This window comes from Salvelinus sp. IW2-2015, unplaced genomic scaffold (assembly GCF_002910315.2).
Source record: "Salvelinus sp. IW2-2015 unplaced genomic scaffold, ASM291031v2 Un_scaffold1350, whole genome shotgun sequence".
Taxonomy (NCBI): domain Eukaryota; kingdom Metazoa; phylum Chordata; class Actinopteri; order Salmoniformes; family Salmonidae; genus Salvelinus; species Salvelinus sp. IW2-2015.
Genome location: NW_019942854.1, coordinates 202,680 through 227,113, shown reverse-complemented (window position 1 = coordinate 227,113; position 24,434 = coordinate 202,680). Strand labels below are relative to the sequence as shown.

The following is a 24,434-nucleotide window of genomic DNA, read 5'->3' as shown; positions in this document are numbered from 1 at the left end:
CAGCCCGTTGATCTCACTAACTGAAGGCTTCCAGCTAAATTTGCAGTGTCCACCGGATATAAGTGACTTGTTGCAATGAAACAACAAAGGTCAAATCTCTTAATAAATTGCACTGTAAGAAGCATATGATTTTTAGAATGCAATGTCATTGGTTGAATGGAAAAAAGAAACCAGATGCAGAGAAATGTCTTTCCAAATAATATCGTTTTTTAAAAATCTTCTAAATGAACATCTGTAGCTCCTCATTGGCTCAATCAGCATATTGTTAAGTGCTACTCTGCCCAATAGGAGAGGCAGAGGAATGTTCCAGCGACCAATAGCTGAGCGATGCAAAACGCCTCAACGGCATCAACCCCGCAAGGCATAAGAGAAGGGGTAGGGGTTCTGGGTCAGGGGTAGAGGCACGGGCGTGACCCCTCTGCCAGGGATCAGGGGTCATCTCAGTCACCCACGTCGCTGTCCTGGTCGCCGATGTACCACAGGAATTGGAAGCTGAGGGCCAGGAGGGCGGTGCCCAGGAGGTCGCCCAGGGCGGTCAGGTAGGGGATGGAGAAACTGTCTGGGTCTTTACCACTACGCCACATAGAGTACACCATCCAGTCTGCTATACACAGCAACAGGAACACCTGAGACACACACACAGAGACTTTAATATACAGAATGACTTTACATAATGTAAATCTGTACAAGAGAAACATGTAATAATAAAGGGAGGGAGAGGGAATGAGAGAGCGCTGATAGCTTAAAGTTAGTTCGCTTAAAGACCTATCACACAGCAACACAATTACCATCACACGTGTAAATCAATGTAAGACATCATTGTAAGACATCACAACCCCAATATAAACAGATGCACACACATACATTTTCTAAGAAACACCATGGAAACACAAAGAAAACTGAGCCAAGGAATAAGGAGAGAGAGAGAGAGCGAGAGAGAGAGAGAGAGAGCGAGAGAATGGAGATGAGCGCTGGGCCATTGTGTTTTAGAGAAAATAAACTGTCTGCCAGTGGTTGATGTTATTCCTGTTTCACTGTCCAAAAAACAAAGAGCTTGAAACTCTGCCCAATGCAATTAGCCCGACCAGAGACAGAGAGGCAGTATGACAGCTATACTATAAGGAATAAAACTAAGCATTCGACTGATAACCATATTTAAAGGAAAACAAGGAGAAATCTAATGTTACCAGCAGCAAATACATTATAGGGAAATGGATCATTTCAAATACCAAAATCACAAGAAGCATATACCAACCACGTCTTGGGATAAAGAGGGAATTATTTGTAACGGTGTGTGTTTCAAAGGTGTGTCTGAATTCCTCGGTCCATCTAGAATTCTAAGAATGATGGCTTTGAAATGTCTGCCTCTATGCAGAACGCGTTAAGTATGGAAACCCCCAAGGGTCACACGACAAAGTCTATTTGCCTCGTCACACATAGTGGGTAGCGTGCAAAGTAGGTAGCCTGAAATAATACTGACTTTACTCCTTGTGACAGAGCAGGGAATCAAACACTTCCTCTTTCTCTTAAAGCCCTCTCTCCTTGTCTCGGTCTATCAAGTTCAATCTTCTTTCCCCTCTGTCCTTTTATTGAGTGTCACTGTCCATCAAATACCCCTTCGACAGACCCCCACCACACAGACAATCAACAGAATAAAATGTTTAAAAGACTTTAAAAACTCTCCCCAAATCGCGTTGTCTAAATACGTTTTAGGAGACAAATCAACAGACAGACAAGCAGAGAGAACGACGTCCAACCTCCCCTTCCACCATAACAGTATTAACTAGAATGGTCTAATCAATGCAGAGAAGAGAGCAGAGGAGAAGACTCCAGAATGGAACCAGACACTGTTTGATGTCCTGCGGCTGGATGGGATCCTGCATCAGCCCTTTGTCTTCATCTTTCTAATGAAAAAGATTTACACAGGAAACGCTTTGAATGTGTTTGGTCTAAAGCGAGTGTCTTTGTTTGTTTTCAAGTGTGTGCTTTGAATGTGTTTGCTTGGAAAACAGATGTGAAATGCCAGAAGAATGAATAATCGGCCAGTAACGGTGCTCGAGTGGCTTGATGTTCTTTACCATTTGGCCATCAGATTTGGCCATCAGATTCGGCCATCACAAATGCTCCTTATAGGACTCTATACTCCTCTGTTAACTGGCCATCTCTACATACTCAACACAAGATCCTCTGCTCATTTCTAAAATTCTCTTAGGCATCACTCCCCCTATCCAAGATACCTTTTGCAACCCTCATCCTCTACATACAACACCTGATTTTCCAGTCACATTCTGTTAAAGGTCCTCAAAGCTAACACATCCCTGGGACGCTCCTCTTTCCAGTTCGCTGCAGCTAGCGACTGGAACGATCTGCAAAACACTTAAACTGGATAGTTGGACACTCATTGACATTTGTAGCTGTTTTGTGTGATGTGCTTGGTCTCTGCCTTTTCTGTACTTCGTGCTGTTGTCTGCCCTTAAGGTTTGTGCCAGGTTGTGTTGTTGCCATAGGTCTCCCTTCACAATGGTGAAGGTCATGATGCTCCTCTGTCCCATCTCAATTACACACTAACATTTGAAATGACGTGTTTAGCTTGTGTCGTGGAAATTACCACCAGGGACACCTGAAGTCAATCTTAAATGAATCATTCTTTATTAATCAGCTGAGAGGTTCCAACAAACTTAATGCACCAAGTAGTACACGTCTTTCAGGAGCTCTGCCGGGGCAGTCCAGTTAGTTCTCTTATATACTGCTTACAAAGACAAGTTACACTGCAAAGTGTTTAGACCCTTCCCCTTTTCCACATTACAGACTTATTCTAAAATGTATTAAATGTCGTTTTTTTTGCCTACAAAATGTACACACAATACCCCATAAAAGACTCATCTAAAAACAGGTTCCTGGAACTGTTTGCAAATTTATTACAAATTAAAAAAACAGAAAAACCTGTACATAAGTATTCAGACCCTTTGCAATGAGACTCAAAATTGAGCTCAGGTGCATCCTGTTTTCATTGATCATCCTTGAGATGTTTCTACAACTTGATTGGAGTCCACCTGTGGTAAATTCAATTGATTGGACATGATTTGGAAAAGCACACACATATAAGGTCCCACAGTTGACAGTGCATGTCAGAAAAAAAAACAAGCCATGAGGTCGAAGGAATTGTCCGTGGAGCTCCGACACAGGATTGTGTCGAGGCACAGTTCTGGGGAAGGGTACCAAAAACTGTCTGTAGCATTGAAGGTCCCTAAGAACACAATGCCCTCCATCATTCTTATATCAAAGAAATTTGGGTCCACCGAGATCAGCATCATGCTGGAGGGATGTTTTTCAGCAGCAGGGACTGGAAGAAAAGTCAGGATCGAGGGAAAGATGAACGGAGCAAAGTACAGAGAGATGCTTGATGAAAACCTGCCCCAGAGTGCTCAGGACCTCAGACTGGGGCGATGGTTCCCCTTCTAAAAGGACAACGACCCTAAGCACACAGCCAAGACAACGCAGGAGTGGCTTCGAGATAAGTCTCTGAATGTCCTTGAGGGACCCAAGCCAGAGCCCCGGACTTGAACCCAATCGAACATCTCTGAAGAGACCTGAAAATAGCTGTGCAGCGACGCTCCCCATCCAACCTGACAGAGCTTGAGAGGATCTGCAGAGAATAATGGGAGAAACTCCCCAAATACAGGTGTGCCAAGCTTCTAGCGTCATACCCAAGAAGACTCGAGGCTGTAATCACTGCCAAAGATGCTTCAACAAAGTAGTGAGTAAAGGGTCTAAATACGTATGCAAATGTAATATTTCAGCTGTTTTTTTTAAATACATTTGCAAACATTTCTAAAAACATGTTTTTGCTTTGTCATTATGGGATATTGTGTGTAGATGGATGAGGAAACAAAATGTGGAAAAAGTCAAGGGGTCTGAATACTTACCGAATGCACTGTATATTTGCATGATTTAGCTTATTAGTTATTCATAATTAACGTTTGGTTCCTGCATGTGTCTGGCACATCTCCCATCTTATAGAATATATTCTGGGCGTTCTGCCAAAAGGTCTGAGGAGGGGGTCATGACCGTCTCCCCCTCATATCTCTACCCAGCACCTACAGGAACCAATGATTGTATGAGACAAGATGTACAATTCAAGGCTCTGTTCAGAGAACAAAATGTTCCTTCACACTAGCTATCTACTTCGATCTAACTAATTGTGGAAGACATTGATGATCCTGGATGGGCCTCTCTGTACTGTCCGTGTCAGACTTGAGAGGTGGGAAAGGCACAGCCGGAATTGCATGATGCCATCTCTGAAACCACTGAAGCCCCATTYAAAGAATCCTACCAAGGAAAGTGTGGGAAAGCAAAGGGAATTCTGTAAAGTAGAGGGAGACGGGGATAGAGGTTGAATTCTCAGAGAGAACACACAGTTCTTAGTATAGGGCAGAGTCGAGTGCAGCAGCTGARGGTGTGAGTGTGTACTGGGGTTAGAGAGAGAGAGAGAGAAAGAGAGAGAGACTGCTGACTGGGAGATAACACCCTGAGCAAACACAGCACAGGTAACTTTCCACTCCTCAGAGAGAGAACAGCCTGAACAGGCACTGCACACTGGGGTTGCTCACAAGCATAGGGCAACACGTCTATTTACATAACCACAGAAACATTGAAGCACTTTAGGACCAGCAGTTTGGTTGAAAGATACCACTGTCCTCTGTTGGACTGCAGAGATACATGTTCTCAGACAAACAAGGTCTTTTTTACTTTATAGCAGACATGGAGGGGGGGGGGGGGATAACTGCATCACATGTAAATACAATAAATCCTACTTTATTTAAGATGAATTGAAACAAACTTTTCATGTGACAGAGAGAGAGATATTACCAGATATCCTTATTAAGGACCTTTAAAATAGTCATTTTCACACTACCGTCTCTTCAAGACTGACAGTTGGTTGTGACATTAAAAATCATGTTGGGTGATTGACAGAGGTGATGATCAGAGGGGCAGAGTTTTCACCACTTATATTATTACTGGGGCAGAAGTATGGACAGCGCTTCACAGCTCTCCTCACAGTCTTCACACACAGATCACTGTGAACACTGATCTCAGACCAGTCCTTGGTGGGTGAAGGGGTGCAGAGTGATTGTAAGCTCTGTAGGAGGTGGTGGTAGTCCTCAGTGTGTGAGAGCTGCTCCAGTTCAGTGCTTCTCCTCTGTAGCTCAGTGAGTTCCTGCTCCAGCTCTTTAATGAGCCCTTCAGCCTGCCTCTCTGCTGCTTTCTGCTTCTCCTCAATCACCTCAATGAGCTCAGCCTGGCTTCTCTCAATGGAGCGCACCAGATCAGTGAAGACCTGTACACTGTCTGATATCTCTCTCTCTGCCTCTCTCTTGCTGAGATCTACTGAGTGTTTGATCTCCTGAACCTTCTGCAGTCTCTCCTGGATCATCTGCTGCACTTCTGCCTCAGTCGTCCTCATCTGAGCCTTTCTCTCTCCACACTCTTCCTCAAGAGGGACAGTGTCATGAGTCACGTGGTCTGTTTTCAAGCACAAGACACAAACACACGTCTGGTCAGTCCTACAGAACAGCTCCAGGAGTCTGTCATGCATCTTACACATCCTGTCTTCCAGGTTCCCTACAGGGTTGATCAGAGGTCTGACACACCAGGCAGGACTTCAGGACCTTGAGTTTCTTCTCAGTGCAGAAGTCACAGGACACTTCCTGGTTTGGCAGGAGACTCCTCTTTACCGCCGACTCTCATCTTCTTAAAATGTATCTACAATCTCTCTGAACATTGTGTTGACACGAAGCTCAGGTTCTCTGTAGAACTTATCCTTACATAAACTGGTACAGGTCACTGGTATCCCAGCATCCTCTGATACAGGCCTTGCAGAAGTTGTGTCCACATGGAATAGAGACTGGCTCAGTGAACACATCCAGACAGGGAAAAATATCAACTAAACCTCTATAAGGTCCTCTAGAAGTTATAAAAAAGGCTTTAACCAAATACACATGTTCAAAATATAAGAAAACAGGAGAAGCCATGTTCACAGCAAAGTTCACTTGATCTTGTCCAGGTAAACAGAGTGCGTCTGTTGATGTTGACTCCGTTCTTATTGCCCTTAGATTAATAAGAGAACCACAGGAATAAAAGACACTGCGTAGTTGTATAGAGAGATTTCTGAAGAACTGGGAAGTTTAGTTTTGTGTCTGATATAGAAGCATCTCCACTTTACTTTTACTTCAGCATAGTGACGTCAATAGCCCCCTCTTTGCCGGTCTGTCTGCTTATGGCTGCTCTCAAAAGGAACATATAGGTAACTGCCAAAATAAAAGGAAACACTTGAGTAAATGAGGGATACAAAGTATATTGAAAGCAGGTGCATCCACACAGGAGTGGAATTAACATCACATCTGCATAGGGTCATGTATAAAAATGCTGGTCAGGCCCAGTTGCACATTATTTTGTCTACACCATGGGTAGAAAAGATCTCAGTGACTTTGAAAGAGGGGTGATTGTTGGGGCACGTTCGGCAGGAGCTTCAGTGACGAAGACTGCTGATGTTTCACGATATGCCAAGGCTTATGGGAGATTCTGGAATGGCGCCTGAGACAGCGTTTTCCACCACCATCAACAAAACACCAAATTATAGAATTTATTGTGGAAGAATGGTTTCGCATCCCTCTAAGAGTTCCAGACAATTGTAGAATCTATGTCAAGGTACACTGAAGCCGTTCTGGCGGCTCAACGCCCTATTAAGACACTATGTTGCCGGTTCCTTTATTTTGCCAGTTACCTGAAATTCATCTTTATACAGAGTTAAACTCTCAATCTGCATTTTTTTTCTCTCTAATCTACTGGAAAATGTATATATTACATAGCCTCCTGTTCATACATCTCAGCGCTAGTAAGGTTAACCCTATCAGCTGTGGTCATAGTACACCTTTCATTGGTATAGTTGCTCGAGTTGCAACACCCTCCTCTTTGGGAAGCATGCTTGTGCACTTTCTTTCAAGTCCCCTCCAGGGCACACCTCAGACTGTTGCACCAAGGCACCATCCCATCTCCGACATCAGAGTTACAGGGTGAAGTAGTAAAGACATGGAAGACAAAGCAAGAGATGTTTCATCCTGACTTAGCACTACTGTAGCACAATAGGACACCAGGCAACAGACTATAAGGGCTAAGTAAATCAAACATAACAACCCTCTCCTATATACATTTTATTTAGGAATGATTTAATCAAACTGTTCTTATCCGATTGACATTACATTAATACTTGCTTTATTTTCCTAATAAGAGTGACAAAGAGGCCATCAAATAAATAAAAATATGAATTTGTCATTTTATTTAGTTTCATGTAATGTATGACAATCTGATGAGCTGAGTCGGAGGTTAAAGGGGGCTGAACATCCTGATTTATATTTTAGTCATTTAGCAGACGCTCTTACCCAGAGAGACGTACACTAGTGAGAGTGCATACATTTTTGTACTGGTCCCCAGTGGAAATCGAACCCACAACCCTGGTGTTGCAAACGTCATGCTCTACCAGCTGAACCACACATAACCATTTAGCCTCGGTTTCAATTATCCTCATTAGAAATGGCGAGTGAACGAGATTTGTTTTTTAGAGGCGTGCTTTGGGTGTCTCTTGTGTATGTGTTTGTGTGTGTGTTCGAACGTGGGAAGTGATTGTACTTTCACACTGCCGAAACAGTACAAAGCTAGTCACTCACCGTTTTAGATAGACTGTTTCAAGCTAACAAGGTCTTGTGACTGGAAGTAGCCTGGACTGGCAAGCAAGCTAGTCAACTTCTTTCACAGATTACAGTCCCTTGAGAAAGTATTCAATCCCCTTCACTTATTCCACATTTTGTTGTGTTACAACCGGAATTAAGATGGTTTAAATATTTATCACACATCTACACACAATACCCCATAATGTCAAAGTGAAAACATGCTTTTAGAAAATGTAGCTAATTTATTGAAAATGAAATACAGAAATATCTAATTTACATGAGTATTCACACCCCTGAGTAAATACTTTGTAGAAGCACCTTTGGTGGCGATTACAGCTGTGAGTCTGTATGGGTAAGTCTCCAAGAGCTTTGCCAACTGGATTGTACAATATTTGACCATTATTCTTTGTAAATTTCTTTAAGCTCTGTCAAGTTGATTGTTGATCATTGCTAGACAGCCATTTAAGTGTTGCCATAGATTTTCAAGCCAATTTAAGTCAAAACTGACTAAGACACTCAAGAATATTCAATGTCAGCTTGGTGAGCCACCCGTGTAGATTTGGCCTTGTGTTTTAGGTTATTGTTCTGCTGAAAAGGTGAATTTTTTTGTGCTTATAGCTAAATTTCTTCTTTTTTTTTTTTACCTAAAAAACACTCATAACATGATGCAGCCACCACCACGCTTGAGAAAATTAAGAGTGGTACTGATGTGTTGTATTGGCCCCAAACAAAACACTTTGCATTCAGTAGAAAAATGTAATTTCTTTGCCACATTTTTTGCAGTTTTACTTTAGTGCATTATTGCAAACAGGATGCATGTTTTGGAATATTTTTATTCTGTACAGGCTTCCTTTTCACTCTGTAATTTAGGTTAGTATTTTTGAGTAACTACAATGTTGTTGATCCATCCTCAGTTCTCTCATATCACAACCACTAAACTTGAACTGTTTTAAAACCATCATTGGTCCCATGGTGAAATCCCTGAGCAGTTTTCTTCCTCTTCGCCAACTGAGTTAGACAGGATGCCTGTATCTTTGTAATGGCCAGTAGCGGTGCGTGGGTAAAATCCCTGGGGAAGCCAAGCCATAAAAAAAGCCATATTACAACCTGTGTGTTGTGATAATTGCGTTGTTTGCTCTATAACCCGTTAGTTCATATCCCTTGCCACCGTGATATATAGGCCTAAGGCTGAGATGATAAGAAGACACAGTGGCAGAATAAATTCAACCACACCTTTATTTCATCACAAAACCAGAGAGTAATCTTTGTCCGGTGAAGTCCAAAAAGCATATTGCATGTAACAAACAGTTAGCTACATGACCTACAGCATTGCTCAAGCAAGTTAATGTTTCCAATATTTTAGCACCACTAAACTATTGATTTAGAACCAGAGAGTTACCGCAAGTTGCTAAGAAAACAGGAGCTGCCGCCACCATTTCAACAAATAACCTATGCTTAGTCTAATACAATTAATTTTTACATTTTTTATTTCACCTTTATTTAACCAGGTAGGCCAGTTGAGAAAGCAGTGCGACAAAAAAACAGTTACACGTGGGATAAACCAAAGTACATTCAATAACACAATAGAAAAATCTATATAAGTATGTGCAAATAGCGTAAGGAGGTAAGGCAATAAATAGGCCATAGTAGCGAGGTAATTACAATTTAGCAAGTTAACACTGGAGTGATAGATGTGCAGATGATGATGTGCAAGTAGAAATACTGATGTGCAAAAGAGCAAAAAAAGTAAATAAAAATAATATGGGGTTAAGGTAGGTAGTTAGATGGGCTATTTACAGATGGGCTGTGTACAGCTGCAGCCATCGGTAAGCTGCTCAGATAGCTGATGCTTAACGTTAGTGAGGGAGATAAGTCTCCAACTTCAGTGATTTTTGCAATTCGTTCCAGTCATTGGCAGCAGAGAACTGGAAGGAAAGGCGGCCAATTGAGGTGTTGGCCAGTGAGCTGAGATAAGGTCGAAGCTTTATCTAGCAAAGATTTATAGATGACCTGGAGTCAGTGGGTCTGGCGATGAATATGTAGTGAGGGCCAGCCGATGAGAGCATACAGGTCGCAGTGGTGGGTGGTATATGGGGCTTTGTTGACAAAAACGGATGGCACTGTGATAGACTGCATCTAGTTTGCTGAGTAGAGTATTGGAAGCTATTTTGTAAATGATGTCGCCGAAGTCGAGGATAGTCAGCTTTACGAGGGTATGTTAAGCAGCGTGAGTGAAGGAGGCTTTGTTGCGAAATAGGAAGCCGATTCTAGATTTAATTTTGGATTGGAGATGCTTCATATGAATCTGTAAGGAGAGTTTACAGTCTAGCCAGACACCTAGGTATTTGTAGTTGTCCGCTAGTCGGGTGGGCGGGTGCGGGCAGCGATCGGTTGAAGAGCATGCATTTAGTTTCACTAGCGTTTAAGAGCAGTTGGAGACCACGGAAGGAGTGTTTTATGGCATTGAAGCTCGTTTGGAGGTTTGTTAACACAGTGTCCAAAGAAGGGCCAGATGTATACACAATTGTGTCGTCTGCGTAGAGGTGGATCAAGGAATCACCCGCAGCAAGAGCGACACCGTTGATATATACAGAGAAAAGAGTCGGCCCGAGAATTGAACCCTGTGGTACCCCCATAGAGACTGCCAGAGGTCCGGAAATCAGGCCCTCCGATTTGACACACTGAACTCTGTCTGAGAAGTAGTTGGTGGACCAGGCGAGGCAGTCATTTGAGAAACTAAGGCTGTTGAGTCTGCCGATAAGAATACGGTGATTGACAGAGTTGAAAGCCTTGGCCAGGTCGATGAAGACGGCTGCACAGTAATGTCTCTTATCGATGGCAGTTATGATATCGTTTAGTCCCTTGAGCGTGGCTGAGGTGCACCCGTGACCAGCTCGGAAACAGGATTGCACAGCGGAGAAGGTACGGTGGGATTTGAAATGGTCAGTGATCTGTTTGTTAACTTGGCTTTCGAAGACTTTAGAAAGGCAGGGCAGGATGGATATAGGTCTGTAACAGTTTGGGTCTAGAGTGTCACCCCCTTTGAAGAGGGGATAACCGCGGCAGCTTTCCAATCTTTATGAAAGGGAGGTTGAACAGACTGGTAATAGGGGTTGCAACAATGGCGGCGGATAATTTTAAAAAGAGAGGATCCAGATTTGTCTAGCCCAGCTGATTTGTAAGGGTCCAGGTTTTGCAGCTTTTTCAGAACATCTGCTATCTGGATTTGGCTGAAGGAGAAGCGGGGGAGGCTTGGGCAAGTAGCTGCGGGGGGTCCGGAGCTGTTGGCCGGGGTTGGGGTAGCCAGGAGGAAAGCATGGAGAGAAATTCTTTATGAAATTCTCGATTGTCGTGAATTTAACGGTAGTGAAAGTGTTCTCTAGCCTCAGTGCAGTGGGCAGCTGGGAGGAGGTGCTCTTATTCTCAATGGACTTTAGTGTCCCAAAACTTTTTGGAGTTAGAGCTACAGGATGCAAATTTCTGTTTGAAAAGCTAGCCTTTGCTTTCCTAACTGACTGTGTGTATTGGTTCCTGACTTCCCTGAAACGTAGCATATCACGGGGACTATTCGATGCTAGTGCAGTACCAAGGGCTATATCTGTTCTTAGTTCTACATTTTTTGAAAGGGGCATGCTTATTTAAGATGGTGAGGAAAGCACTTTTAAAAAGAACAACCAGGCATTCTCTACGGACTGGGATGAGGTCAATATCCTTCCAGGATACCCGGGCCAGGTTGATTAGAAAGGCCTGCTCGCAGAAGTGTTTTAGGGAGCGTTTGACAGTGATGAGGGGTGGTCGTTTGACCGCGGACCAACAACGGATGCAGGCAATGAGGCAGTGATTGCTGAGATCCTGATTGAAAACAGCAGAGGTGTATTTGGAGGGCAAGTTGGTCAGGATAATATCTATGAGGGAGTCCATGTTTAAGGATTTAGGGTTGTACCTGGTGGGTTCCTTGATCATTTGTGTGAGATTGAGGGCATCTAGCTTAGATTGTAGGATGGCCGGGGTGTTAAGCATATCCCAGTTTAGGTCACCTAACAGAACGAACTCTGAAGACAGATGGGGGGCAATCAATTCACATAGGGTGTCCAGGTCACAGCTGGGAGCTGAGGGGGGGTATATAACAGACTTATTTCTGGAGAGATTCATTTTTAAAATTAGAAGCCAAATTAGCTAAAATTGGAAACGACAAATTAAATACACCAAAAACAATTTAGCCCAACGAAGCTGGATGTGGCTGTCCATGGTGTGGCTAAATATGATGTGGCTGTCCATGGTTCTGATTTCTGTATGTACAGTTGAAGTCGGAAGTTTACATACACCTTAGCCAAATACATTTCAACTCAGTTTTTCACAATTCCTGACATTTAATCCTCGTACAAATTCCCTGTCTTAGGTCAGTTAGAATCACCACTTTATTTCAAGAATGTGAAATGTCAAAATAATCTTAGAGAGAATTATTTATTTCAGCTTTTATTTCTTTCATCACATTCCCAGTGGGTCAGAAGTTTACATACACTCAATTAGTATTTGGTAGCATTGCCTTTAAATTGTTTAACTTGGGTCAAATGTTTTGGGTAGCCTTCCACAAGCTTCCCACAATAAGTTGGGTGAATTTTGGCCCATTCCTCCTGACAGAACTGGTGTAACTGAGACAGGTTTGTAGGCCTCCTGAAAAAGCGTGTGCGAGCAAGTTCTGCCCACAAATTTTCTATGGAATTGAGGTCAGGGCTTTGTGATGGCCACTCCAATACCTTGACTTTGTTGTCCTTAAGCCATTTTTCACAACTTTGGAAGTATGCTTGGGGTCATTGTCCATTTGGAAGACCCATTTGTAACCAAGCTTCAACTTCCTGACTGATATCTGGAGATGTTGCTTCAATATATCCACATAACTTTCCTTCCACATGATGCCATCTATTTTGTGAAGTGCACCAGTCCCTCCTGCAGCAAAGCACCCCCACAACATGATGCTGCCACCCCCGTGCTTCACGGTTGGGATGGTGTTCTTTGCTTGCAAGCCTCCCCCTTTTTCCTCCAAACATAATGATGGTCATTATGGCCAAACAGTTCTATTTTTGTTTCATCAGACCAGAGGACATTTCTCCAAAAAGTACAATCTTTGTCCCCATGTGCAGTTGCAAACAGTAGTCTGGCTTTTTTATGGCGGTTTTGGAGCAGCGGCTTCTTCCTTGATGTCGATATAGGACTCGTTTTACTGTGGATATAGATACTTTCGTACCTGTTTCCTCCAGAATCTTCACAAGGTCCTTTGCTGTTGTTCTTGGATTGATTTGCACTTTTCGCACCAAAGTACGTTCATCCCTAGGAGACAGAATGCGTCTCCTTCCTGAGCGGTATGACGGCTGCATGGTGTTTATACTTGCATACTATTGTTTGTACAGATGAACGTGGTACCTTCAGGCATTTGGAAATTGCTCCCAAGGATGAACCAGACTTGTGGAGGTGAACAATTTTCCAAGCGGTTTAAAAAGGCACAGTCAACTTAGTGTATGTAAACTTCTGACCCACTGGAATTGTGATACAGTGAATTATAAATGAAATAATCTGTCGGTAAACAATTGTTGGAAAAATGACTTGTGTCATGCACAAAGTAGATGTCCAAACCGACTTGCCAAAACTATAGTTTGTTAACAAGAAATTTGTGGAGTGGTTGAAAAACGAGTTTTAATGACTCCAACCTAAGTGTTTGTAAACTTCCGAGTTATATATATTAAACTTCCATCCTAGCAGGCCAATTGCACAATGTATGAATATATGGTTGGATCAGAATCGCGTTATAATTATTGTCCAGTATGGACAATAAACTAAAACCACAAGTCCAAATTCCTATCCATGGCTAATTTAGGAAAGGGACAATTTTAGCTATCTAGCCAGCCACTGGAGGACAACAATACAACGAGCTGCACAACGAGTTTCGGTCAATGACGTATGCTCTCGATGCAATGTGATTGGAGTTTTTTTTGGGTGCACCAGGACCATTCACAGTTGAGCTCAGTCAATTTAGCTCAACTCTGAACGGCTATTATTATTATTACATTTTTTATCAAGGGAGGCCAAATGCTTGCTGGCTTCCCTTGCATTCAATGTGGCAACAATGTCATACTGTTTTGGACCCGACAGTATCAGATAGATGGCCTACACATACAGAGACAGGGGGACACTGCTTTGCTCGCTCAGATGCTTTCTCTGGTAAGATACATTCAGCCTCTTGCAAATTGAAGAAAAATTATGCAACACAGAGAGACTAAATTATTTTATGTTTTTTTATTGGTACATTTTTTGGGGAAGCCTGGCTTCCCTTATTGTACATGAATACACACCACTGGTAGTGACCTGGTGTAGTGATACTCCATCAAAAGCCTAATTAATAACTTCACCATGCTGAAAGGAATTCAGCATCTGCTTCTTTTTTTCTTCTTCTACCAATAGGTGCCCTTCTTTGTGAAGCATTGAAAAACGTCCCTGGTCTTTGTGGTTAAATCTGCGCTTGGAATACACTACTCGATTGAGGAACCATAACGATAATTATGTGTGTGGGGTACAGAGACGGGGTAGTCATTAAAAAAAATAATGTTAACCACTATTATTGATCAACGAATCCATGCAACTTATTATGCGATTTGATAAGCACATTTATACTCCTGAACTTATTTAGACTTGCCATAACAAGAATTTGAATTCCAATTTGACATTATGGGGGAAATGTCAATACTTTCTGAAGGAACTGTACATACTTTTTGTAATTAGGCCTACATGTACATGGACATTATTTGCAGTTGTCACTATGACAATGAACACACCCTGAAAGCACTGAATGGGCTTGAGTTACCACCTTATTAATATGCAGCATGCATTAGGATGCATTGATCAGTTGATTGACAGGTGTAGGATTGAAGAACGATAAACTTTCCTCGAGTGTGGATGCTCACCAGCGTTTTATTCAGTGCATTCAGAAAGTATTCAGACCCCTTGACTTTTTTCACATTGTTACTATACAGCCTTATTCTAAAATATATATTTTTTTTGTTGACATTTTCCTCACCAATCTACACACAATACCCCATAATGACAAAGCAAAAACAGGTTTAAAATCAATTAGAAATACAAAACAGAAATACCTTATTTACATAAGTATTAAAGCCCATTTGGTGCTTTCCGGGTGTGTTTAGGGTGGCAGGTAGCCTAGTGGTTAGAGCGTTGGACTAGTAACCGAAAGGTTGCAAGATCGAATCCCCGAGCTGACAAGGTAAAAATGTCATTCTGCCTCTGAACAAGGCAGTTAACCCACTGTTAAACCACTGTTCCCACTGTTCCTAAATAAGAATTTGTTCCTAACCTAGCCATAAAGGTAAAACAAAAAAAAATTATATTCAGACCCTTTGCTATTAGACTCGAAATTGAGCTCAGATGCATCATGTTTCTATTAATCATCCTTGAGATGTTTCTACAATTTGAGTCCACCTATTGTAAATTCAATTGATTTGACATGATTTGGAAAGGCACACAGCTGTCTATATAAAGTCCCAGAGTTGACAATGCATGTCAGAGCAAAAACAAAGCCATGAGGTCAAAGGAATTGTCCGTAGAGATCCGAGACAGGATTGTGTCAAGGCACAGATCTGGGGAAGGGGGTACCCTTGAAGGTCCACAAGAACCAGAACAACTACATCATTCTTAAATGGAAGAAGTTTGGAACCTCTTCCTAGAGCTGGCCTCCCGGCCAAACTGAGCAATTGGTAGAGAAGGGCCTGAGGCTCTCACTGACAGAGCTATAGAGTTCCTCTGTGGAGATGGGAGAACCTTCCAGAAGGACAACCATCTCTGCAGCACTCCACCAATCAGGCCTTTATGGTAGTGTGGCCAGGCGGAAGCCACTCCTCAGTAAAAGGCACATGAAAGCCCGCTTGGAGTTTGCCAAAAGACACCTAAAGACTCTCAGACCATGAGAAACAAGATTCTCTGGTCTGATGAAACCAAAATGTAACTCTTTGGCTTGAATGCCGAGCGTCACGTCTGGAAGAAACCTGGCACCATCCCTACGGAGAAGCATGGTGGTGACAGCATCAGTGGCAGGGACTGGGAGACTAGTCAGGATTGAGGGAAAGATGAACGGAACAAAGTACAGAGAGATCCTTGATGAAACCCTGCTCCAGAGCGCTCAGGACCTCAGACTCGGGCGAAGGTTCACCTTCCAACAGGACGACGACTCTAAGTACAGACAAGACAACGCAGGAGTTGCAACGCAGGAGTTGCTCAAGTCTCTGAATGTCCTTGAGCTTGTAGCGTCATGCCCAAGAAGACTCGAGGCTGTTATTGCTGCCAAAGGTGCTTCAACAAAGTACTGAGTAAAGAGTCTGAATACTTACGTAAAAGTTATATTTCAGTTTTGTATTTGTAATACATTTGCAAAATGTATGGGGTATTGTGTGTAGATTGATGAGGGAAAAAAACTATTTAATCCATTTAGGAATAAGGCTGTAATGTAAACATTTTGGGGAAAAGTCAAGGGGTCTGAATACTTTCCGAATGCACTGTAGCCTATAGTTATCGTTATTGGCTTAGTTGATGGCCCTTAACTCAGACACAACTAACAGTATTACAACAGAACTAGTAGGCCTAGCTAATGTTAGTGAACTTGAATGAAATAAATATGACATGACACTTATACTTGTTTAGGCCTACTTGAGTTTTATGCTCTAAATTGACTCCTTAAAATCATTTACTCTGGCAAGTTTGTCACCCACCGAGGTGGGAAGTAAAGCAGAAGTCGAAGCCTTCACTTCCATTGTTTGGCTGTGCCCATAGCAACGTTTGAAAATTAGTTGTATAGTTGCAACACCCTCCTTTGTGAAGCATGCCTATGCACCTTCTTTCAAGTCCCCTCCCAGGACTACCAGGGCACACCTCTCCCTTTTGCACAAAGCCATCTCTGACACAAGCAGTAAAGACATACAAAGCAATGCGAGGACTTACCTCTAGCACAATGGGAGACCACAACCCCAGACCAAGGATCAAGTTCCCCTGATTCAAGCTACTTTAAATGATTCATATAAATATCATTGAGAGAAAGAGAGAATTCCTCATTGTCCCCTGTGAAAGAGGGAGGCTATGGCATTACATGTAAATATGGGAAATAAATCCCCTAGAAACCCTTTTCTATAAGCATTTTATTAAGGAATTATTTATTACAACTTTTTAGGAGTGGGGATATGTTTACTGCTTTGAATTTTCATAATAACAATGAGAGAGACTAGATATCATTAAGGAGTATAAGGACATAGACAACCATTTGTGACATTCATATGACACTGCAGTCTCCAAAGAATGCCCATCAACTATGCCTTAAGGATAAACTCAGTTTGTCATTGACAGGAGAGATGATCAGAGGGGCAGAGTTTTTACCAGCATCATTAAGACATGGATTGAAGAATGGATATAGTTTATCTGTGAAGGTGCTGCCAGTGAAAGAGTAGATATGAGACCTGGCCTCCACATCATAAAAGGAGACCTGACCCTCCTCATAATCCACAAACACCCCCACCTTCTGGGGCTTCTCTCTCAGGGGGAGCAGGACACTGGGTTTAGCATGAACCCTGTATTCTCCATTCCTCAGGCACAGAGTCCAGTATCCATTCTCAGCGCTCACTGTGATATCCCCCTTCCTGTTGATGGACTCTCTGACCACTCCTAAATCCCACTTAGTCTTTCCTTTAACCATCACCTCATAGTAGAATCTCCCTGAGGACAAGCCCTCCTTTCCCAATACACAGACAACATAATTGAACCTCTCTGGGTAGTCAGGGAGATCCTGTTTTGTATCTCCATGGTTCACTTGTTTCCCATCTTCAGACATGATGACGTAGGGATGTGCTGTATCAGGGTCCAGAGTCACATCCACTGCATACTGCTGAATCCTCTTCAACTCAGCATCACACAACTTCTTCACTTCACTCAAAATGGTCTCCTCCACTTGAGACACAGCTCTCCTCACAGTCCCCACACACAGATCACTGTGAACACTGATCTCTGACCAGTCCTTGGTGGGTGGAGGGGTGCAGAGGGATGGACAGCTCTGTAGGAGGTGGAGGTGGTCCTCAGTGTGTGAGAGCTGCTCCAGTTCAGTGCTTCTCCTCTGTAGCTCAGTGATTTCCTGCTCCAGCTCTTTAATGAGCCCTTCAGCCTGCCTCTCTGCTGCTTTCTGCTTCTCCTCAATCACCTCAATGAGCTCAGCCTGGCTTCTCTCAATGGAGCGCACCAGAKCAGTGAAGACCTGTACACTGTCTGATATCTCTCTCTCTGCCTCTCTCTTGCTGAGATCTACTGAGTGTTTGATCTCCTGAACCTTCTGCAGTCTCTCCTGGATCATCTGCTGCACTTCTGCCTCAGTCGTCCTCATCTGAGCCTTCTTCTCTCCATACTCTTCCTCTAGAGGGACAGTGTCATGAGTCTTGTGGTCTGTCTCAGTACAGAATTGACACACACAAGTCTGGTCACTCCTACAGAACAGCTCTAGAGGTCTGTCGTGCTTCTTACACATCCTGTCTTCCAGGTTTTCCACAGGGTTGATCAGCTTGTGTCTCTTTAAGGCTGGGACTCTCTGATGAGGCTCAAGGTGAGTCTCACAGTAAGAGGTCTGACACACCAGACAGGACTTCAGGGCCTTGACCTTCATCCCAGTGCAGGATTCACAGGACACTTCTCCAGGCTTGGCAGGGGACTCATCTTTACCTCTGACTCTCATCTTCTTAAAATTCTCTACAACCTCTCTCAACGTTGTGTTGACACGAAGCTCAGGCTTTCTGTGGAAAATCTCCTTACACATTGGACACTGGCACAGGTCATTGCTATCCCAGTACTTTGTGATACAGGCCTTGCAGTAGTTGTGTCCACATGGAATAGAGACTGGCTCAGTGAACATATCCAGACAGATAGAGCACAGGAAATGCTCTTCAGACAGGAGACTGCTGGAGGTGGCCATATCTAGACAGACACCAAAGGTGAAACAATAAAGCATTTCCTGAACCCAGTTGGCTCTCTATATTAAAAATAACCAACTCAATAATGGATTCAGAGTTGTCAAGCAAGCCAGACATGATTCTAACCAAACTTTTGTATTTAAATATTTGAAAAAAGGTTTTACTACTTAATTGTGAAAAAGACCTTTATCAAAGGCAGACATGTTTAACAAGTGATCATTGTTATGTTAGGTTTATGTTACTACTTGTCCAGGTAAACTTTTTTTTTTTACTCACCTGTGTTGATGTTGACTGTTATTAAGATTCCTAGATAATAACACGCTCACAGAGATCGAACGCAGCGTAGTTGTGTAGCAAGACTTCTGACGAGGAGTAGGGTTTCAGTGCCTGATACAAGTCTTTTCACTTTACTTTCACTTCAGCAAAGTGTGGTTTGCTTATTGCTCCTCTTAAAGGTACAGAGCGGACATATTTACACACGGCTGAACACTCTAAAACAGTAGTTCCCAACCCTTTCTGGTTACTGTACCACCAACTGAATTTTGCTCTGCCCAGAGTACCTCTGAAGTACCACCTCATGTGCATTTTACCAGTAGGCCTATGGTGTCATGAGTATGCTCAAGCACCCCATGTGGATAGGCCAAGTATCCCCAGGTGTCCTAGTACCCCTGGTTGGGAACCACTGCTCTAAAACAACTACAGCTCTTCTCAATCTGTTAATACTGTAATAATGTTATCATATACCCTCCTGCTCATAGTATCTTACAGTGTTAAAAGGCTCACTAGTGAAGTTGAAGAGTAATGGCAACTAACATATGTCTTCCTTCCTATAAAGACCAGTGAGTAAGCATCGACACCCAGACTAAGTTCCATGGAACCAAGACTGCCAGGATGGCAGTTAGGCCTTGCTGTGTACAACAACCCTCTAGGTGTGCGTTTAGTATAAGCACCAACTCACATTCTGAGCCTTTGCTTCCATAATCGATCCGAATGCCATCAAAGCGGTAAAACACACACAAGTCAGACTTCCTCAGGGATAAAATCACAGAGCTCTAGGAATGCTTAGGATACACACATTTCTACATTTACATTTTAGTCATTTAGCAGGCGCTCTTATCCAGAGCGATCTACAGGAGCAATTAGGGTTAAGTACCTTGCTCAAGGGCACGTCGACAGATTATTCACCTAGTCGGGCTAGGGGATTTAAACCAGCGATGTTTCGGGTTACTGGCCCAATGCGCTTAACCGCTAGGCTATCTGCCGCACCTGATTTTCCTTCAAATGTCACTTTGTAAGGAGCACTCTCATCTCAAGTTGACGTTCATCATGTGTGTGGTTCATTTATGTTTAAGCGTTTTGAAAGCAGAGTGAAAAAGGGTCTCTGAACACAGCTCGCTTTTGATAGTGTCACAATAATAGCAGTGTCTCGCAAAATAACAGCTTTTAATAGAAAGTCATGTCAGCCAGTGAATTCTCAAGCTCAGATGAAGGTCACAGTTGGAAAAAGAACTTGCAGACTATGGGGTAGATTGCCAAGGAACTGTCCCCTACCACCTGATCACACACACACACCACTGACCTGTAAGAGGGCGGCAGCCAGGTAGACGGTCATGAAGATAGGCGTCAGGGTGGTGTGGCCGCTCTTCATCAGGTGGATGGTGTACAGGAAGATCAGGTGACCCGGGAGCACCAATAGGAGCAGCACCTGGGCCGAACGGTGATTGGCTCCTGAGAGAGAGGAGACGAGAGGAGTTAGAACTGTGCAACTGAGTCTAACAATAGAACAGATGCTAAGATGGTTCCTAACCTGTGTATCTGTCAGCCTAAACACTGACTGGGGATAATTATGGGGTAGATCTTCTGCAGCACCTACAATTTATGTCTTAAAATCACAGCGAGATGGACTTGAAGAGGGGGAGAAATATCTCTATGTTAAGCAATCTGTCCTGTAGGATGCCCTGTTTAAAACAGATCACATTTCCACAGTTTAAGTGAGTATTGGTTAGGTGCTTTACCTGTGCCACAGAAGGTGCGGCAGGGGTAGTAGCAGCCTTTGGCTTCCTCTGGTACCTCCCCAGGAGCACTGTGGAAGTGCAGGTGAGTGGAGATACGGCTAGACTGGATGGCTACCAGGTTCCCCCCAATACCTGGAGAAGACAGAACAGGCAGGCTTAGGGCTGGAGCTGACTGGAGGCAGCTGAGTATAGAACGGAAGTGAGGGTTAGAGAGAAACGCGAGGACCCAGATTTGTATCCTTCCCTAAACAGTTGATGCCTTCCAGTCACAGATCTAAGGTAACCCAACCTCTCCCTCCAAAGAGCAGGGACGTACTGTAGTTTCTGTCATATTACTTTCACATATCAAGTCCTTCCAGATCAATTAGGACAGAGGGATGGGTGTGAGTTTTGGTTTGGAATGTAGCCAGGTTGTGTTGTATCTCAGTACATTGCTCAACACGTCAGCCTGGCCTCAACCAGAAGGAGCATGAGACAGCAGTGATGCTTCGCCACAGTCTGAGACATAATGAATACATATTACTGTGTGGGATAACTGCATTACAGAGAGAGAGAAAGAGAGAGAGAGGAGGGGGAAAAGCGAGAGAGGTGGGATAGACAAAGACAGGGAAAGTAGGGGGAAAGAGATAAAAGGAGAAAGGGGGGAGAAAGAGGATTTTTTAAAATTAAAAGACTGACAGCATGCCCCATCTAATACTGCTCAGCTTCCTCATATAKATTGTAATTTGTATCAAGCAGAGGAACATTGCTCTTGAGAACAGCAGGACAATGCAATTTATATCCACACACACACAGGTGACTCAGAGTAGTCTAGCCACGCAGCACGGCTCATGTAGAAACACTCACAGCTTCCAGGTGGGCAGACCAGACAACCACTCCAACCCAAAAATAGTGTATGAGACAAACAACACTGACAGAAAGTAGAGGAGGAGATGAGAGAGGCTGTGGTCAATGAGACAGACAACACTGACAGAAAGTAGAGGAGGAGATGAGAGAGGCTGTGGTCAATGAGACAGACAACACTGACAGAAAGTAGAGGAGAGATGAGAGAGGCTGTGGTCAATGAGACAGACAACACTGACAGAAAGTAGAGGAGAGATGAGAGAGGCTGTGGGTCAATGAGACAGACAACACTGACAGATAAGTAGAGGAGATGAGAGAGGCTGTGGTCAATGAGACAGACAACACTGACAGAAAGTAGAGGAGATGAGAGAGGCTGTGGTCAATGAGACAGACAACACTGACAGAAAGTAGAGGAGAGATGAGAGAGGCTGTGGTCATGAGACAGACAACACTACAGAAAGTAGAGGAGGAGATGAGAGAGGCTGTGGTCAATGAGACAGACAACACTGACAGGAAAGTAGAGAGAGATGAGAGAGGCTTGTGTCTTGTCAGACAGGGACAACACTGACAGAAAGTAGCAGGAGTGAGAATGAGAGAGGCTGTGGTCAATGAGACAGACAACACTGACAGAAAGTAGAGGAGGAGATGAGAGAGGCTGTGGTCTGTCAGACAGAAAGGGACAGAAAGAGTTTGGGGTTGTGTTTTAGAGATGGGTATATTTTGGGGTAGCTGGGCTTATCTCCCCTCCTGTGCTTGTTATCCTGATCAGGCAGGCCTAAATGAGGACAGACACCTCTGCTGCCCGGAGATTATGGCCACTTAATCCAATCTTTGCTGCCAATCCGTCTCTCCACTGACATTTAACTTCTCCATGTTGCGGCTAAATAGAACTCCCCACCCTCCTCACGCCTCTCTCCCCACAATCTTATCTCTTTCCCCCCTCTTCATCTCTCACACTCCTCCCTGCCTAACCCCCGCCCTTCTCATTCCACCACATCCCTCATTTTCATTGCACCTCTCATCCATCTCCACTCCACCACTCAATCCCTCTTCTCCCTCTCCTCCAGAGGTCTGGGGAGAATGGTGGTTCTACCTCAGCAGGGGGGCTAGCTGCTGTAATTTGGGTCACTGGGTCTCACGGCGGGAGAGGAGGGGTGGGGTGAGGGTAGACCACAGGGGGTCCCGTCTCCCACCCCATCGGAGTAGCTCTGGGACAACAGACTGTCTGCCTGCCTCTCCACATCTCATCTCCATTTTCCTTTCTCCCATTCAAGTCTCCTTTCTCTCTCCCATCCATCTCCTTTACCAGCTTCACTCATCTATCTTCTTATATTCTGTATCCAGTTTAGAAGAGAGGAACTGTGCATGTTCAGAGTGAAAGCATCAAATGCTCAGTCTAGTCATCTCCTCTTCCCTATAGGATAGTAACCACCGCTATGTGTTGTAATATCACAGATAATTACAGGGTTGGTGATGAAACCTCCCTTTTCCAGCCCCAGAATCATTTGTCTGTGTGGTCCCCCTACACACCCCGACACACACACCCTGACACACACACTTCCCAGATCACACAGCCATTTCCTGATTTGTTGACATCTCAGCAGTAACATCGATTAGAGGCACACAGTCGTCTTCCATCGAGTTAAATGTCTCTCATTAACAATGTTTAATTAAAAGCTGATCTCCGGTTGTCAAAATGCCAGCAACAGCCTTGGCAACGGTCCCCCGGTGTAAGGATGGGAGGAGGGTGACAGTAGCATGATATAGAGACAGACGTTTCGTGTTTAGTCCTTACTCACTATTTTTCTAAACTATGAAGTCCTTGAATCGTAAATTCAGTCCAACTTGGCTTGCACATTGTAAGTTTCACATTGTAAAACACACCAGTGGTTTAGTACACATTGTAATACAGCCACACAAGTGTGTCAGTCACATTGGTAAACCCACAACAGTGCTGTTCTTAACAGTCAGTTGATATTGCGTTTACGTTAATGACAGGGTCGTACAACCCCGATGCCGCAGGTCGGGTCAGACACTGTTTTGTCCAAGATGAGACCTCCGATACTGCAGAGCACAGAACATCACACATTTAATGGTGCTATTTATTCTCATCATGTGGAATGTACACATGTCTGGCACTGCTATTTCTCTATGACAGTGGTGGAGCATCCACAACACACCTGCTGATGACCATGGCTGTGATGGACAGGCTTCCCAGCCGGGAGTAGAGCACGGGTGCGCGGCTTGGCCGGGTGTCTTGGAGCGAAGATCACCATCCACCCTTGGGAGTGCAGACGACAGGCAAGAAGGCCACACCAGGCGACACGACGCGTAGGGTGAGAGTCCTACAGAGACAGACAGCGAGCGAGAGAGACAAATCCCAATTGCTATTCATCACCATGCGCGAACTACAGACTGGTGCAGACCTTTACACAGTGAAAACGCTTGCTTAGAACACTTTCCCAAACGACTGCAGAACTTAACCAGAGAACGAGACGAGCAGTTGAGAGGTGGAGACGTAAGTGAATCAATGTAGTAGCGACGAGAGTGCGGAACTAGAGCTATACTCCAGAATAGAGCTATATACAGGGAGTACCAGATCAATGTGCAGAGGTAGATATGTACATGAAGGCCAGACAGACAGACGACGCCGGCAGAGAGAGAGAGAGGCAGAGAGGAAAGGATTTAAAAATAAGAATTTAAAAACAGATGTAATCCCCAGAGTGAAACAACTGGTGGGAGTTACAACACACAAAACAACAAACACAATTTATCAGCTTCAGCTGCATGAGGATGACAGAGTAGGGGAGAAGATACTGCTCCGCTCCCGCATCTCCTCTCTTTTT

At 43.8% G+C, this 24,434-nt stretch overlaps 2 protein-coding genes across 2 annotated transcripts in view; both read right to left on the bottom strand.

Annotated features, from left to right (window-relative positions):
• Positions 1-216: 216 nt before the first annotated feature.
• Positions 217-24,434, bottom strand: part of LOC112070518 (solute carrier family 41 member 2) — a 37,506-nt gene continuing 13,288 nt past the window's right edge. Inside the window, exons 7-11 of the mRNA XM_024137938.2 lie at positions 23,862-23,933; positions 23,595-23,652; positions 20,746-20,989; positions 20,310-20,458; positions 217-626 (exon numbers count right to left, since the gene is read on the bottom strand). Of these exons, the coding sequence (XP_023993706.1) occupies positions 441-626; positions 20,310-20,458; positions 20,746-20,989; positions 23,595-23,652; positions 23,862-23,933 (709 nt within the window). The 3' untranslated portion in view covers positions 217-440. The remainder of the gene's footprint in view (positions 627-20,309; positions 20,459-20,745; positions 20,990-23,594; positions 23,653-23,861; positions 23,934-24,434) is intronic.
• Positions 16,962-19,174, bottom strand: LOC112070522 (E3 ubiquitin-protein ligase TRIM39-like). Its single transcript, XM_024137942.2, has 2 exons — positions 19,007-19,174; positions 16,962-18,734 (listed from the first exon to the last, which is right to left on the bottom strand). Exon 2 carries the CDS (start codon positions 18,730-18,732, stop codon positions 17,086-17,088), a length of 1,647 nt encoding a protein of 548 aa, XP_023993710.1. The 5' UTR covers positions 18,733-18,734; positions 19,007-19,174; the 3' UTR covers positions 16,962-17,085.